Source organism: Eucyclogobius newberryi, unplaced genomic scaffold (genome assembly GCF_026437365.1).
Source record: "Eucyclogobius newberryi isolate DKJ021-1_F unplaced genomic scaffold, fEucNew1.0.hap1 SCAF_3, whole genome shotgun sequence".
NCBI lineage: Eukaryota > Metazoa > Chordata > Actinopteri > Gobiiformes > Gobiidae > Eucyclogobius > Eucyclogobius newberryi.
Window position 1 is genome coordinate 22102520 of NW_027315945.1, and position 18836 is coordinate 22121355.

Consider the following 18836-nt stretch of genomic DNA (forward strand, 5'->3'; position numbering starts at 1 on the left):
GAGTGTGATCCCTCTGTAGTTGGAACACACCCTCCGGTCCCCCTTCTTAAATAGAGGGACCACCACCCCGGTCTGCCAGTCCAGAGGCACGGTCCCCGAACGCCACGCGATGTTGCAGAGACGTGTCAACCAAGACAGTCCTACAACATCCAGATACTTTAGGTACTCAGGGCGGATCTCATCCACCCCCGGAGCCCTGCCACCGAGGAGTTTGCGAACAACCTCAGTGACTTCAGCTTGGGTGATGGATGAGCCAGCCTCCGAGTCCCCGGTCTCTACTTCCTCTTCGGAAGACGTGACTGAGGGATTAAGGAGATCCTCAAAGTATTCCTTCCACCGTCCGACGACATCCCCAGTCGAGGTCAGCAGGCCTCCACCCGCACCGTAAACGGTGTTTGTGAGACACTGCTTCCCCTTCCTGAGGCGCCGGACGGTTTGCCAGAATTTCTTTGGTGCCGACCGATAGTCCTCCTCCATGGCCTCCCCGAACTCCTCCCAGGCCCGGGTTTTTGCCTCTGCGACAGCACGAGCCGCGGCTCGCTTGGCCTGCCGATACCCGTCGATGACCTCCGGAGACCTACAAGCCAGAGTGGCCTGATAGGCCTCCTTCTTCAGTCTGACGGCATCCCTTACTTCCGGTGTCCACCACCGGGTTCGGGGGTTGCCGCCACGACAGGCACCGGAGACCTTGCGACCACAGCTCCGAGCAGCCGCATCAACAATGGAGGCGGAGAACATGGTCCACTCGGACTCAATGTCCCCAGCCTCCCCCGGGACATGGGAGAAGCTCTCCCGGAGGTGCGAGTTGAATACCCTACTGACAGAGGGCTCCACTAGACGTTCCCAACAGACCCTCACAATGCGCTTGGGTCTGCCAAGTCTGTCCGGCTTCCTCCTCCGCCAGCGGATCCAACTCACCACCAGGTGGTGATCGGTTGACAACTCTGCCCCTCTCTTCACCCGAGTGTCCAAGACACGCGGCCGGAGGTCTGATGACACGACAACAAAGTCGATCATTGACCTCCGGCCTAGGGTGTCCTGGTGCCACGTGCACTGATGGACACCCTTGTGCTTGAACATGGTGTTCGTTATGGACAATCCGTGGCTAGCACAGAAGTCCAATAACTGAACACCGCTCGGGTTCAGATCGGGGAAGCCGTTCTTCCCGATCACCCCTCTCCAGGTGTCACTGTCATTGCCCACGTGGGCGTTGAAAGTCCCCCAGTAGAACAACGGAGTCCCCGGTCGGTGCACTGTCCAGTACCCCTCCCAAGGACTCCAAGAAGGCCGGGTACTCTGCACTGCTGTTCGGCCCGTAGGCCGCCACAACAGTGAGAGACCTGTCCCCCACCCGAAGGCGGAGGGACGCGACCCTCTCGTTCACCGGGGTAAACTCCAACACGTGGCGGCTGAGCTGAGGGGCTATCAGCAAGCCCACACCAGCCCGCCGCCTCTCCCCGCGGGCAACACCAGAGAAGTGGAGCGTCCAGCCCCTCTCGAGGAGATGGGTTCCAGAGCCCAAACTGTGCGTGGAGGTGAGGCCGACTATATCTAGTCGGTATCGCTCAACCTCCCGCACAAGCTCAGGCTCTTTCCCCCCCAGCGAGGTGACATTCCATGTCCCCAGAGTTAGTCTCTGTGTCTGGAGATCTGGTCGCCGAGGCCCCTGCCATCGACTGCCGCCCAGATCTCTCTGCACCGGCCCCTTATGGATCCTCCTGCGGGTGGTGGGCCCACGGGAGGGCGGCCCCACGTCGCTCTTTCGGGCTGTGCCCGGCCGGGCCCCGTGGGGTAAGACCCGGCCACCAGGCGCTCGCCATGGAGCACCCATCCCAGGCCTGGCTCCAGGATGGGGCCCCGGTGACGCCGATCCGGGCGACGTGAACTGCCTTGATTGTGTCGTCGTCATAAGAGGCTTCTGAACCGATCTTTGTCTGACCCGTCACCTAGGACCTGTTTGCCTTGGGAGACCCTACCAGGGGCATGAAGCCCCCGACAACATAGCTCCCGGGATCATTCGGGCACTCAAACCCCTCCACCACGTTAAGGTGTCGGTTCTATAATCTAATTATTATTTAGTTTAAATATTTTTCATAGTTTTACATCAGTCAAGTTTCAGATTTCAAAGGAAAAATGGAAAATAAGAGTGGAAAATTACAGAATTTAGCGCCGAGTTCTAAAATAGAATTCTTCTGTTTATGTTGTTAATAAGCAACATTCCATCCAAAATGCAGATATATTTGGTTGGTGCGATAGACATATTTTTCTTACAGTTTAAACATATTTTTCTTACAGTTTAAACAATCATTTAACAAAATAAACGTGTTATCAGGTATTATTATTTGTCAAATCATAACTTAAGTGTAATTTATATGGATGTTGGCTCTTGTTTACAATATGGTTGCTAGGTAACAGTTGTAGAATTACCTCTGCCATGTCATAGCTCCTGCTTATGTCCAACCACAAAGTAACATTATAAATGTTACCAAAATTATCAAACTGGGCAAAAAACAGGCAAAATGTTTTATAAAATCTTAAATATGACTTATAATGACGTTCAGCATGTTTTTGTGAAATATCTAACGTGCGTAGGAAAGGTTTTTAGGATTTTCTCCTTTTAATTATATTTGGTGTAATTATGAATTATAGTTTTACTCTAATCAAAAAGTAGTTTATGGAGAAAAGTTAAACAATAGTAAAAAATAATACAACATTTAAATAAAGTACAACAGAATTGTAAAACAACACATCTAAACGTTTTAGACCATTTACACAAGAAATACATTTCCCTGCCCTTTTAAACATTCCTTCAACAAAATAAAACTGTATAACTTTATTCATTAAAAAATATGTACATATGTATGTTTGTACAATAGGAGTTTTGACCCAGTGTAAAACATACTGTTGGTAACAGTAAAGGCATTTCCTATTGTGAGGTCATGATTTACAATCAGGAAGACTTCAGTGAGAGACTGATCCACTCTCGCTGTGTGAAGGAAAGGTTTCGCAGGTCTTTCCTTCCTGCTGCTGTCAGACTTTATAACAAACACTGTTAGTCCTGAACACTCGCAATACTGACCTAACCATGTGCAATTCCGTCATATGTGCAATTACTGTGAAATTCATGTGCAATTACTGTCGTGATTACATCCAATGGTATTTATGTATTTATGTATTTATTTATTTATTTTTATCTTTATCATTTTTTCCCCTCCATCCCTTGTTGGGCAATGGGAGGTTTTGTCTATGGGAGTTTTTGTTTATAGGAGATCTTCTACTGAAAGTGTTTTTCAAACTTCCTATAAGTGATCTGTTCTTTTCTTCTGTATCTACCTCTGTATCTACCTGCGTTGCATCAATGAAATTTCCCCATGTGGGACAATAAAGGAATATCTTATCTTAAGTAGAATTATGATCTTTAGTGGCATGAGTAGTTCAACCTCTCATAGGCACTTTAACATTGTTATGTCTTTTATTATAAGAGGTATATCTATCTATCTATTCAAAGTATAAATTAATCAGTGCAACTCTCTAAATCGTGTGTTTATAGACTCCCAGTTTTCAAAGTGTTGTGAGCATAAATAATACTGCACATTTGCTGCATTCATTAATGTCCAGTTGGATTGCTATCGATTTCTCTCTGGTGGCTACATTTTCACTGATGCATTTTTTATGCTGTGTTTCGACGTCTTGTCATAAGGAGATGATTTGTCTAGCACTGTGCTAAATGTAAATCAAGTGCCACACATTGTTTATTGAATGACAGTATTGAGATAGAGCCTGTCTATTGCGCTCCAGGCAGTGTAGTTTTGATGCGTTTTTTGACCTGCAGGTTCACCCCAACCCCCTCTGCTGCTGTTGAGAGTTTTCCTGATTTACAAGTTAACCACCAGAGAGAAGCATAGATAGACATTGTTGTACAACAGGATGGGGTCAGCTGAGAGGGCACAGAGCCAAAGACATGATGGAGGTTATATTTGTGCAGTGATGGTTATTGGGGAATGGTGTGAGTGACAGAGGAGCTGAGAGGAGCAGGTGTGTGGCAGCACTGGGGATGGCAGAGACAGACACAGCCCTAGTGGTGCTGGGGAAGAGGCCGAGTGGATGGCATGGAGTGAAAGGCAGGTTTCCAGGCCAAACTTGAGCTGCAGGAAATAATTTATGAGGCTGAACACGATGATGCTTCTGCTGCCTATGATGAAAACTCTGTGTGTACATGTGCAGTGGGTGAGGTACAGTGAGAGGAGCCTCGCTCTGCCGCATGCACAGACACATCGATTCATGCACAAAACAGTCCATTCATGATTTATCAGTGACTTCCCTAAAGGAGGCTGAACACAGGTAGACTCCATGAGTCATGTGTCAGAGCTGTGTGTTTACCTCAAGATGACCATTTCACACTTTGAAGCACAAGTCAACACAAAGTTACATGACAAGATCCATATAAATGTAGATTATTGTTACATCACTATCTGTCTATGTCAACTCTTGAACAAAAGTTATCGTGGTATATTTTGGAAGTTTTACTGATGTTAGATAGATGTCACAATAACAAATGTTGGTAATATTTTGCAAATTAAAATATTGCAATAAGTGATAATATTGAAACTACTTTATGACACTGACACAATATCCTTAAAGACATATATGTTAATTATTCAATCCTTTACAGCCCAAATGTTTATGTAAAAGTATTGTGCGTAAATTATTGCATACGATAAATATTGAATTCCAAAAATATTTAGTAATTATTGTGACAGGTGTAATGTTAGACTGGCGTTAGATCCACACAGATAATGAACATTTTAAATTGCAGAACATAAAATGCAATGTATCATACAGTAAATGCATTTCCTGTAATTGCAAAAGAGTTTTATCAAATATAATGACTGAAAAGAATGTATAAATAATGTCTTGGTTTTCCTCTCATTCCCACATCTCTCCTATTTTCCCTTTTGTGTCCCTGTCTGCTTCCGGCCACGCTCTGTCTCCAGCTAATGGCAGTGTAGTGCAGTGATAGATGGCGTCGGGGTGGCTACTCATTCACATCCAGGTGTTTTAACGTCTGTGAAGTTTAATTACACACACTAACCACATCAGACAAGTCCACATCCCCCTTTTTATACAAGTGAATAGCTACAAAGTCTTTTAACTTGTTTTATCTCGGGACAGGTTTTTCCAGCTCTTAGCCCAGGGGTTAAAGGGGATGCACCTTAACATAACTAATTCCTGAATGTGGAAAGCCGTTGATTCATGTTGTACTACTGTAAATACGCAGAGTACTGTTCAATCTCAATGAAAAGCTTAGTCTAGTGTTTTTATTTTGATGTAGGGTTGTGCAATTAATACGATTTTAATTGAGTTTCTGTTACTACTTGTCCATGAAATGCTTGGGTCTTCTTAATAAAGCTAGTCCTCTATGAGTAAAAGCATGTGGTTTGTGGCAGAGTTTAGTTAGTTTAGTGCACTAATTTGTGTGCACTAAATGGCAATGAATTAAAGTCTTGTTTATGTTCAGAATATTAATATTGACATTGTAATTTTTGTAAGAAAGAAAATAATCTAATAGAAAATCAAGATTAATCAGTATGTGGAAAAAAAATGTGATTCCTTTTAGCATAACACCTAGTTGTATGGTATATTTCCCATTGTACTGATGCATATTGAACTTTTTCTTCTCTTCTGAATATCAGGATGCACTATATGGCAAAGATATTGCGATAACAACAATAAGTTGAAACATTTGCCATATATGTATTCTTGTGCTTTCCTTCATTTGATTGATTTGGTTACTTTTATTTTGAACATATAAAACTAACTTACTAAATAGGAATCAATCAAAATCCAACATGGACGATAATTAAAGAATGGAGTCAATACATTTCAGTATGTTCGAAAGAGAGTAGGAAGAAGTCAAAACTTTTTTACCAATAGTGTTACAAAAGTGTTGATTTGTCCTCATTTTAATTTACAATACAACATATATTACAATTATGTCATACTAAATACATTGCCTCTATTGATATTATTTTCCCTTGAGTCAATTAACTCATAAAGTACTGTACACTTGCATACAATAATAATACAGAACCTCCAGAAGTTTACTGGAGGCTCTTTTGATCCTCGTTTCTACATGTTGTGAAAAGCATTTGCTTGTTATTTCTGTATGTTTTGGCACTTTGTTCATAAAGCTGCTCATATCAGCATCTCAAGGACCCAGGCACAGTAGATCACAAGCCTGTGTATTTAGAGTGCTTTGTCTCAAGCCATTTACACCTGGTATATCTGTGCGCAATCATCTGTATATCATATACAGATGATTGTGCACAGATATGGACAGGCCTAAAGAAATATCAAAACTCATGCAAGCATTTTGTGAACTGTGGATTTTATGTTTCTGAACATTTGTACAATAATTTTGTAGCAAATAGAATGTGACCTAAATCCTTCTGTGGCAGTTTTAACCGTAATAATCGTAGTCAAATTTCAGCCAATTCCCATTTTCTCGTTGGCTTTCTGAAGATGTGAGTTTTAAGTAGGACACCGACAATAGAGTCTGTTTCTGGGATGAACTTGTTTCTCTTACTGGGAGAAATTATAATGAGAATAACTTCCTCCTCTGCCTCCTGCTTTCCTCTCTCTCTCGCTGCATCGTAATGATGGAGTTTCTTGCATGAGCTACTTGTTTCCCACCACATGTAAGGCTCATTCCCCACCCCCATCTATCACTGCCTCTCTCTCCTCCTCTCTGCCGACTCTGTAGTTCCTGGCAGGACTACAGTCTATTAAACACACAGACAGAGGGTGCTCCCCCGTGGGCTCATTAGTGAACCAGCCCGCGTGGCCCGGGGAAAGCAGGAACACACCATTCTCGTCGTTCCCGGAGGGGTGCCAGAGGATTCATTATGTTGTCGTACTACGCAGTCCCCAAGTGTTGAATATATGATGTCCTATATTGGATTAATGGGTTGGTTATTTAAGATATGAGAGCTGATTAGTGTTCCCAAGGGCTTGAGCAGCTTTCATTCTATTACAGAGTATAGAAGTAACTATTTTAAAGTTTCACCTAGTGTTTACTTATTGAGCTTTGCTACTGACTTCATAATATCATTCTGTAGACATGAGCTCTAAAGTCAAGAAAACAGTTCCCCAAATATTTCTATGAAAAAGGATTATCTTTGATTGAATTTGATGTAATAAAGTTACAAGATGAGTCCGAGTTGCAAAGGCAATTCAACAAAAAGTGAATTCCAACTTGTCAGTGAATTTTGAACTGCAAGTCAGTTGTGTTTTGGCAATAAACCAACAATGTTTAGAGTTTGGAAGCCAAGTAAACCAACACTTATGTGACATTTTGCTAGTATGTTTGTTTTGTTATCCTGTGCCTGCATAACCACTGCATAAACCAACTTTGTCTTATAATGAACCTTTCCAAAATGTAGTTAACTCCTGAATAGACTCCATTGTGTGTTATTCCTAGGCAGAGCAGTGTCGAAGTGATGTAACACAGTGAAACACAATAATAACCTGACAGAGGCAATCACGGCTCTTCCACTTCCTGTCTTTCTCCACAATGGCGTTCCTGGAAAAACTCATTTCCTCAGCCACACAGATTTCATTAGCTCCGTCTATTGTCTGAACACAAACTATTCTCCACTCTACTCAGGAGTGAGCGTCGCACACTACGCACCCGGCAGTCACACACGCAAACATACACACTAATTGATACAACCATACACATGTTATTTTTCTCCTGTTGTGATGTGTTAAAACAAATGTAATTGTTTCCTCTGTAATTGTATCAGGGTTTTGTTCATCCTTACCTTTTGCTGCAGGACCATCTTCATCTTTATGGTCAAGTCCAACACATAAAGACACAACATTTATATGAGTAAAATTGCTTCTGTTAAAGTTCTCACCTAATAAACTGACTTTTAGATTTACATAATTGTACATAGATTGTATGGCAACTATTCAAACAACCGAACAGAAGAACAACAACAGTGTGTATTGAGGTGTTTGTGTTTAAAGTTGATTTGCTTTGTTTCCTCACAGGATGATTCAGTGGTTCATCATATGGCTGCTAAAGCGGTTGAAAACATTGCCACTGTGGTCCCAGGTCCAGCCCACAGCCTGGTGACCTCAGACACAGGCCCAGCACTGTGGCACCTGTTCACTCACTCCCCTGCGGAGGCTGTCAGAGTCACAGCAATATCTGTGAGTGCAAAAGACACAAACTGTAAGGTGCTCATTGTTTTCCCTTTGAATTCTTTAAAGGTGCACTATGTCACTTTTAGCCACCATCTGGAATGTTCAATAGTTAGGTATTAAACGTGACACCACCAGGCCAAGTTACAAGTCGGATCTGTGGAGACATTGACTGCAAGAATGCATGTTCTTCAGGTTATTTCTCAAGCAATAAAAACACCTTCATTTAAGCATGCAAAATAGATATGTTTAATGTCATACCAGGCTAAACAATAAACATCTCCATGGAGACAAGTACTTTTCAGATCTCTTACAAGAAAAGTTACATATTACATATTTAAGAAGAATCAAAATCATCAACAATAATTAATTAAAAACAAGATATGTTTTTAATATTGGAGCATATTATTTTGTCAAACTTTACAGTTGATGACATAGATATGGATTATTGGTGCAAACTGCACAGTATGATATTCATTGCAAGTCTAACAGAATTGTAGATATTATATTTTTTCTTTTACAAAGTCACGTTGTATGCACTGAAATTGATCAAAAGATCATAGTTAATGTTATTGCCTTTTAGCAGTGCTGCAACAGAACAATGTATTTAAGCAAATAAGCTTGTAATATATATCGTGAAATATTACTGTGAGGTGTTACAATATCACAATATTGATAATTGTTCCCTACAGTAGACGTGCAGATGTATTTGCTAAAACTAAGTAAACTAACAAATTAAGAATGCACTATTAATATTAGATTATTTTCAAAAGGGTACATTTACCTGTAATTCTATCTCTCTTTTGTGGGCCCTGTTCCCAAGTCCTTACTGTGAATGGCAAACAAGCTGACTTATTTTGATAACTCTCAGAGGCACATCATTATTTATTATTTCTTAATATAATGAGATAAAGGTTTGTTTTTATTTCAGCTTTGACATTTGAACTTGGACACTTCCCCTTGCCCAGATGCAGTGTTTTCCTGATGTGTGTCTGTGTGCACCTGTGTGTCTCCAGGCCCTATGCCGGCTCACGCGGGTCGTCCCAGCAGTCTTCTGTGCAGTGATTGACGTGTGTGGCCCTGCAGTCATATTGGAGGCTGTGGGTGGAGCAGGAGCCAGGGTCCAGCAGCACATCCTCACAGCTCTGGCCACTGCTCTGCTAACCTCCAAAACGCACACACACCGCATCACTCAGAGCCAGGTACCAGTTTGACACAGGAGTAACTTTGTAATTTAATTAAATGACCCATCTGAGTGTATTACAAAAATTGAGTTAAAAAAACGGAACTCGCCTGCTCCAAATTGTAATGGAAAATGTAATCCTTGGGCTATGACCTACTATTCCATTTAGATTCATGAAAAGCACTGCTCCTGCATCTGCCCTAATCTACAATGAAATTCAAATAAGTCTATCTTTTTTTTCTGTCAGTTATACATATTTATTTCCTTTCTTTCTTTATTTTCAGCGCAGGTAATTCTGTTTATAGGACTCTTTTTGCAACAAACTTTGAAATTAAAACACTTGTCATCTTTCCATCATCATTGAGTATTTAGTGAGTTTTGTGAGTTTCTCCAGCACAACTCATGAACTATTGGTGAACCTTGCCTTGACTAATTTGTCAGACTGATTTTTAATTTATATCTTTTTTTACCAGTCTGTCCGTGGAAAACTGTCTGCGGAAAACTGCTAATCTTAGAAATGCAGAGCGGCTGAAATTGATTTAAGGGCTTTTAACTGGGAGTCTCGCATTGGTAATTGACTCTCAACTGAATTTATTTGCATTGAGCATTTCCAATTTAACACCAGAATACAAACTTAGTACTTCAACTCTGCTCTAATTATACACTGATATGCACCCCCCCTTCCCTTGGCGCAAAGACAGACAGTGCGAGAGTTTGTTTACACAAAACTCAGTCTGTTGGCGCGTGTCTGTTAGCGTACATGTGTGTCTATGTACATGCGCCCGTGCTAATTTGTATACTCTGTCAGTATCTGGGCTAATTGGCTAAATCAACACGCTGCAGCCTTCCATTTTAGCAAAGCATTATGGGTAGTGGGGAGGGACTTATCAGCGAGACACACACTACTGGGCTTTGAAATTAATTAACTTGGTGTGTTGCTTCGCAAACACACATTTTCACATTCCCGCACACTCGCTCTCGCGCTCCGATACACGTGCACGCACCATCAGTGGGGTGTGCTACGGCTGCTGCTGCTGCTGGTGCTGCTGATGATAATGACAATGGTAATGAATGCTGGCCAGTCCAAACATTTTATAACCAGTTACTGCTGAGTGAGTGGATGACTATAATTGCTGTAGGCTTATAAATTCAACAGCGTGTTCCTGTGTACGGCGCGTCCTCGTGCTGTCGGAGCTGATTAAGTTTTACTCTGGACAGTTTTACGATTTTTAGATTTTTTTTCTCAACACCTGCAGGAAATTAGCTATATTTTACAAACACTAATGCCAAAATATGGATATGAGATTTTCATGACATTCAAACTAATAAACTAAATTTAGTTTATGTGTGGAAATTCCTAAACATATGATATATTCCTATGCATCACAGAAAGACACACAATACAAAAGTAGAACATCATATTACAATACATTTAACAGTGTAAACAATTAAAAAACTGTACAAAATAAAGTGTCACTGAATTACTGAGCCAGTCTGAATAAAGAAGTTTTGAGCCTGGATTTGTATATTACATTCAGAATGTTACTCTTGCAATACTAGTTTTCCCAAATACATTTTACTCTTACTCCCATGATTTCCTGAACAGCAACGTTTTACTTTTACTTGTGTAATGTTATTTTGAAGTAACATTACTCTTACTTGAGTACAATTGGAACAGAGGTTTACCTGGTGGATATCAGTGGCTCACCTGAATGCCACAATAGAATAAACATCTGAGCTTACTTTGGCTGAAAATCTTGTTTCTACTTCGTTGGCAGGGCAACAATATATCTTTTTACTGCTCTGTGTTTGTATTTTCCAGGACCTGGTGTTGAAGGCTCTCCGCTGTTTTGAGAGTCCATCCACAGTGACCCGAGCCAAAGCGACTCTGCTACTGCTGCTGCTACTCCAAGACAGTACCTCAACACTGCTTTTCTGTTGTCAACACAGGTGGGCGCATCCCAAACATTTTAGCCCCTACAAGAAAACACAAGTGTATATGTTTTTTTTGCTTTTTTCTCATTTGCTGAGCGTATTAAACCAAACAAGACAACCAAATATTTGAAGTGTCCGTTAGTTTTACCACAAAGCACAAAGCTCTCTCCGCTGTTTGACTGCACAGAGACCAATGAAGCCTGCTCATAACTTTGGCTTGCAACACTGTCAGACCATGGGCTAATTAGTTTCTGTGGAATGTAGTGGTTCATGTTCACACTCGCAACTGTCAAGAACAAAAAATAACATTTGTGAGTCCCTTTTTAAATTATTTAGCTGCAGCACTCGGAGTCTACTCAAACACAGAGCTGCAGCGTAGTAAAAACGAAATGTCCTCTTAAGTGTTTACTCTACTGCGAACACATTACTAACTATGGTTTTCTATTGGGAGGTAATATCGGAGTAGGGTAGCCTGGCTGTATTGGAAAGGCAATGCAAAAATAGACTAGAATAAACTTGAGCCTTAACCTAATGAACGTTTTTTACCAACTTAATGGGCCAGATTTAGTAAATAGTCTTGCTCGGATTTGCACAAGGCATTATACATTCAAGACTGTTTTCTGAGAAGGGAAGAAGAAACCAGGGACAACTTTCTAAAAATGCAGCTTAGTGAATCTGGCAGAGCAGCTGTACTCTGTGTAACCTTTATGTTAACTAGCGCTGTAGCAGTGGGATTGAGAATATGAATACAGCGTGGACACTGAGTTTGTGCTAGTGCATGGCAAAACTTCACTCTTAACATCAAATGCTTCATTAGCTGCTCGTCCTCTGGTTCACCCCTGACTTTTGTTCCATAAGATCATATACATATACATGATAGTTATATTTATATACAGTCTGTTCCCGGATGGTTTTAACCAGTTAGTTTTTCAGTGCGAAATGATGCCCTACATTACTGACATATGGATCTTTACAGCCGCTCCTCCTTGATGTCTTCTTTCTCGTTTGCAGTCTTTCTTCCTCTGCTTTCTTATTCAAATCCTTCTCTCAGTGAATTCTTACATATTTGAAGTGACTTAAATTAACAAATTATTTTTTTATTAGTGTTCCTGATCAATTGGTACAAATAATGTTTACATTGGTGACTGCTCTTTCGTTTTGATCTTGTGAATTGGTTTAACCAAAAGAACTTGTGCAACTGTATTTGATCCCACAGACTGTAGATGAACTTGTAAACACAGATGAGTAATTATTGATTTTATGGTGGATTAGTTGAATATTTCTGACCCTTGTGTGTATGTGCATCATAATTAATGCACATATTATATCTTTTGGTTTCTGCATTTTCTCACTGCAGTACTGAGTGTTGCCTCCAACCAGCTTTTAATTGTATCTATTCATTGGACAGGGCAATCTAAGACATGGTTACAAACAAAGTTCAGCCCTAATGTAAAGCTAGTGCTAATTTTGTTGGGATTGAAATGTTTGCGAAGTGTTTGAAATGTTAAAAGTGTCAACCACATCTTTCCAACATGAGCGACTACATTTTCTTAGTCACTTGCATACTCTACTAAAAACAACAGCACAATAAATCAATTAAAATTTAAAATTATTTACAGTACTTGTGTATTTTTGAATATTTGTCAGTACACATATGACTAAATGCTGATTACTTCCTTTTTTTAGAATAAAAAGCCATTTGGCATATGTGCACAGAAAATTGTGCCGTGCAAATCAAATTGCGATTTGAATTGCAATGTATAAAAAGTAGAATTCTGTTCAGAGTGCTCATTGTAAACAACATGCTCCAACATGCTTAACATAAGACTAAAACATGGAAAGTTAAACTAATACAATAATCACATGCATTTCAGAACCTCATCTTTGTTGAGGTCTAAAGTACAGGTTCAACAAACATTTTCTTTAAAAAAAGAGGATACTTTGTTCTTGCAGAAAACAACCTATTGTCTTTCCGCATCCTTTGCAATTTGATAATTGCGTCAACCCGAATTGCATTTTTGATTCAATTGCGATATATTGTGGAGCTTTATTATCAGGTATATACTTTCTCTTCGGTTTTCGGTTGGGGTTCGGTTCAAGAATCATTTGCACATTTTTTTTTTTTTCTACTGCCCTTCTTTATCCATGTTTTGGACTGAGGCAGGAGTATAGTTATAGCTTGTGACCTTTTTTGGCTCTCCAAACATTAACATTCTTCTATCAAAAATAGCTCATTGTACTCACAGCCGCTGTATCCCCCTCTGTTTTCTTGCTGTGCATCTGTTGGCAGAGTTGGAGCTGTCAGTGTTGACCTGCCTGTTCCTCTCCCACCGAGCTCTACGCGATTCAGCCGCGCAGTCACAGACACCAGCCCCCCTCTCGGTCCCTCTCTCACCCCTCCGCGTTAATGTGTAATTAGCTCCTCAGTGGCGAGAAAACGTGTGATCGAAATCCGCCTGGGCTGCACACAATCAGCCACTTATTGTAGGTAATTTTACGCACAATTCTCACAGTGAATGCTGGATTGTCCGTCTTAAATAAACTGAGGTCTCACATTGACATACTAGATGGAGTCTGTCATTCATTTAACAAGTTATTTGGTCCACATTTTGTCCAATAATCAACCATCCAAACTACTTCGATAACCAGATTATTACAAATCCTAGTATTTCTCAGTAGTTATTTGCATTCTCGATGATGATATTCCAACGATATTTTAACATTGCATCAGAAATGTGCTAAACATGACTGAAAATGTCTCGGTTGAGGACAAAATATTGCACAAAATGGGAATGGACCACAAAATGTACCAAAAAAGTACAGAAATGTCACTGAAGACTCTTGTTTGGAAGATTACACCAAATGTTTTTGAGGTCAATTTTAACTATAACTATAGATTATATATACTCAATTTTCTACAACTGAAATACTATCCATTATTTTATATATCTTCCACCTCTAGTGCACACCCTTAAAATCTATCTTTTAAGGGTGTCCCCAGTGGTAGAAGCTCCAGTGTGTCTCAATAAGGAGGTTGTGGTGCAAATTAGACCATGAAAATGTTCTGTTACTGACAGAAAAGCAGATGAAATGCTCTGTGCTTTTTAGCAAACATATTTGATGCTTTTAGAGGTGGATGTTAAGTAAATTCAAAATTGCCTCTAAATAGTAATATTGGGTGTGCTCTCCTGTCAAGAACACACTTTTAATGCAACCCTCTAATATGGCCCTGTTTTACAAGGTTATGCCCACGTGAGCAAACAACACATTTTATGGTTGGATTCATAGCACAGATGATGAATTTTGAATAAAAAAGGAATTTTAACCATGCTTCCTCTAGACACAAAAAAATTACAGTAGCCACGCAGAAAGCCTTGCGGTTGAGATCAAACTCACTGAATTTGTAATGGTCCATCCCCTTCAGCATCATTGTTCTGAAACATGAAATCAATATTTGTTAACTAACATGACCTCCCAGTCTCCCTGTCTGTGTTGGCTCATGTGTGTCTCTTCACTCTTTGCACTAGTGTGGGAGGGCCTTCTATGTGTAATGAATATCAGTTAGTGCTGGTAACCCCTCCACAATACTCTGAATTTGTGAATAGAACAATATTGATTACTGTTCAATACACTCTGGCTGACGAGAATAAAAATGTTCTCCGTCTCTGGGCTTGTCAGGCTCAAATCTTATTGGCATCTTATAGCTCACTGACATAGTATGGATGAATCTATTCTTCACTTCTGTTTCGTTTTTAGTCAAACTATTCCTGAGATTGCACTAAAATAATCAAGCAGATTCAGGAAGGGAATAATGCTAGTCTAAAGGCAAAATAGAGGATGTTGAATTATTTCTGTTAAAGATGATTTACCATTTTAGCACCACTTAGCCATTTAAAGTACATGCATGTTGAATGCTCTGAAATACATATTGTGGCAATGTATGTGGTATTGAAAAGTGTTGTAATATTACTTACCTTTTTTCCCCTGGTTGGTCAACAGACAGTGCTATGTAAAGTATCATGACAGTCCCAGCAAAAATAAATGCCAAAAACAAAAGAAGAAATGGCTTTTTAAAATGTTTAATTGATTGCATTCTTTTTCTGCTCTGGATAATACATATTGAAGCATAGGTACCAAAGACATAGCTCTATCGAAAACCAGATGTTATTTACATGCAGGGATCAAACATTCATTAATACTCAATCTTGAGAGGCAATAGGCGCATCTTTAATTCATGTTTATTTACATGATTTTTGAAGTGTATAATGAGTTGATTCGGATTATATTTAACAATTTTTTGGGGATTTAGACTGGTGATGTATCTGGAGCGAGACTTCCGCAAAACCACAACGCTGAGAGAGAACACGGTCCAGTCAAACTACCTGTCCCAGTGTCTAGAGTTGACTACTGCATATCTGAGTCACACTGCACCACAGATACTGGGTAATGACCTAAGATTAATCGTAATTTATTTTAATTCATATTGTGCAACGTTGTTCCTGAAGTTTCCTTCTGCTACTTTTCAGAGGACGTGTTGTGTGCACTGAAAGGTGTGATTGGGAGAAGGCACCCATCGACAGCTCAGAGCAGACAACTCAAACAGATCTTACCAAATTTATTCATTGTGTTGGAACTTCTGTCCTCTCAGGTACTTCATTTATTGTCTAGTTTAATTCAATTTTACAACATACAGTATATTTGTTAAATTATAGTGTTGGTATGTGTTCTTGGATAATTATATTTATCTAATCCCTCCAACTCTGCATTTCATTGTTAACACCTTTAGATAAGAATTATTTTTTCCACAATAAAAATGATTTAATAAAGAAAGAACAGTATAAACCCTAGCACTGAAAATAATTTGTTCTACAGGTCTTCAGGTTACAGATTGTGACTGAAAAGTTTCTTGTTAACGTTGGACAGCTTCTGGTGAGTTTTATTAAGAACAATTGGAAAAATCTCAATTGGTTCCTAATATGAATAAACTGTAGATTTCAGGTTAATAATGGTTTCCTCTCTATTGTTTAGGACCTTATAATTTCTATTGACTCCAATGAAACTAATCTGGCTTGTGCTGTGGGTAAGTTTTTTTTAATTGCTCATCAAACTGCAAACACAAGCAGTCTCCAACCCAAGTCATTTGCATAATGAGGCTATAAACCACTGTAACTTCCTAGTGCAGAATATCTTGATCTTGCAGCATACAGTTTTGCATTGGTTAATTATGAGTTTTGCCCAACAGGTGCAACTGTTTGTGATGCATTGCTACGCACAGCTCTGTCTATTGTGGAGGTCCTGAGCCAACACCAGGCCCTCATCTCTCCACATCATAGCGTTGTAAGTGTTATAGGTGTAATTCCAAACTAATGTGCAGCTTTACAGAAATGTTTCTTGTATTTTTGTGAGTCAAAAAAACATCCTTACATGCTATTTACACACTGGGCATGTATTTTCTAGATCACTAATCCTATCCATTATTAATGTTGAGGTCTAAGGGTCAATCTTTGTGCTATTAGACAAGACACTAATCAACTATTGAACCAGCAGCAGCAGCTCATCACACCAGTGGTTTACCTGTATATATTACAAGTGCATGTGAATCAGATGTGTTTAATGACTATTGACATGTTGAAGCAGAGAGCAGCAGGAAGTAGTGCGGTTAGATGAAAACTAGGAAGAACAGACGAGGAATACAGGGCTGCCGCAAACAGGAGCCTGATACTCAATAACGCAGGAAGACAGTTTAATTACCTCCAGCCAACTCCGATTATGTTATCGTGCCTGCTCACTCCAATTCAGTTTGAGTGAGGGTAAAAACTTTTCTAGCTAGATTTTTAGTTCAACAACAACTTTGGAACTTTGTCAGTAGTATTTTAGTTGCTATAAACCAACATTTTGGACTAGAATTTAGGATTGTAGCGAGTATTGTTCCTGTCTCGTTTTGGTAAAGATAAGTATTCATATTGTGTTGTGTTGTTGTAGAAGATGGTGGCCAACTTCATTTGAAAAGCTACTGAAGGCAGCTGCAACTTTTGTCGTTTCTTTTACAGATAGGAGTTGACCTTTTTTAAAAGACTATAAATTCTTATCACTCTAAATCACAATCAACTACTCCTTTAGGAAACTATTTGTTCTCTTAAACTATTAGTATAGTATATTTGATAAGTACAGCTATATTCTTTTGATTCAATTTGGCAACATATTTCTGTCCCCTATGATAAAATGAGGAACCGTCTTCAGAAAGCTTTCCGAGTGAGGAGACATGTCATGTGGAGCTCACGTTTTAGGGAAATTGGGCGCGCACAGACACAAAGCAGATTTATACACAGATAGACACATTCTTAAAAACACTCCATTCAGTCTTTTGATGGTTGTGATATTAATACGCATCCAATTTATCCTGACAACATCCTTTGTAGTTCACTCTTTCCCTGCTCCTATTGTAACCGCCTCACTCAGCATTAGTGTTGTTTCTATGGTAATATTAGTAATCATGCAAATTTGTCCAATACAGACCCATGGCTAAATAAGGGCCCCGACAATTGCGGGCGCACTTTTGTTTTGTGTTTGATCAAAGAATTCAGTCAGCAGTGCATTTCCATGGTAATTTGATCCCTCTGATAGTGGTCGGCTGTCAAAGCCCAGCATCCTAATATAGTAAAGCCTGTTGTTGTTTTCAGTCTGTAAATGGTGCAGACTGTTAATTATATACCAGCATTGAATCATGTTTGTGTCTATGTTTTGTCCCTATAGATGGTGGATAGTGTCCTGCCGCCACTGATGACTTTGGCCTTCAGCAAAAATGGTACTAACTCAATTCTTTATTTACATTTGTAGGGCTTCGTCATATTAACTGTGCAATAACAACTTACATAAGAACTATTTACTGAGAATATTTGATTCGTTCAATAAGATAACGTTATTTCTAGTCTCTCATACCACAAGATCTCAGGAGATGAAATTGCCACAAGATTGCCACGAGGAAAATAATTGTGTTTGATAATTGAGATGTGTTTACATTTGGCTTGTACAAAAAAATATTTATTCTGATGAGTAGACCTTTTGAGAAGTTTCAAAAAGCTGTGCGAAAATGACAGCATACATATTAGGCTAAGTAAAGTAAATCAAACATTTGTGAACTGAACCACACCATTTATTTAGTATGGAGGATGTCAAAATCTTGACTTTTTCTTGTCTCGTCTTGTGGAAATTGGCCCACACCTAATTTCTAGTTATAATTTTACAAATATTCAACTTTCTTAAATCTAGACTAGAGATGTTAAAGGCGCAATGGACGATTTTTCGGCGATTTGAGAACGCAGGTGGAAGTGCGCATGCGCATTCCCCCGTGCGGACTGATACAACACACACGTGCGTTTGTTTATTAGCGCGACGGATCGCATTGCATCTCTCGTCTCACGTAGATTTCCGTCTTCTTCTGAGTCAGCTCGAACTGTCTTTCTCCGTCTTCATTTTGCCCCGTACACTGAGGGAACTATATTATGATAGA

The 18836-nt window shown here is 39.8% G+C and overlaps 1 protein-coding gene across 1 annotated transcript in view; it reads left to right on the plus strand.

Annotated features, from left to right (window-relative positions):
- The window catches only part of ulk4 (unc-51 like kinase 4), a 57289-nt gene that overhangs the window by 11220 nt on the left and 27233 nt on the right, over positions 1–18836 (plus strand). Inside the window, exons 19-27 of the mRNA XM_072461043.1 lie at positions 8056–8217; positions 9225–9410; positions 11214–11341; positions 15636–15769; positions 15853–15974; positions 16199–16255; positions 16355–16406; positions 16569–16663; positions 18080–18131. Of these exons, the coding sequence (XP_072317144.1) occupies positions 8056–8217; positions 9225–9410; positions 11214–11341; positions 15636–15769; positions 15853–15974; positions 16199–16255; positions 16355–16406; positions 16569–16663; positions 18080–18131 (988 nt within the window). The remainder of the gene's footprint in view (positions 1–8055; positions 8218–9224; positions 9411–11213; positions 11342–15635; positions 15770–15852; positions 15975–16198; positions 16256–16354; positions 16407–16568; positions 16664–18079; positions 18132–18836) is intronic.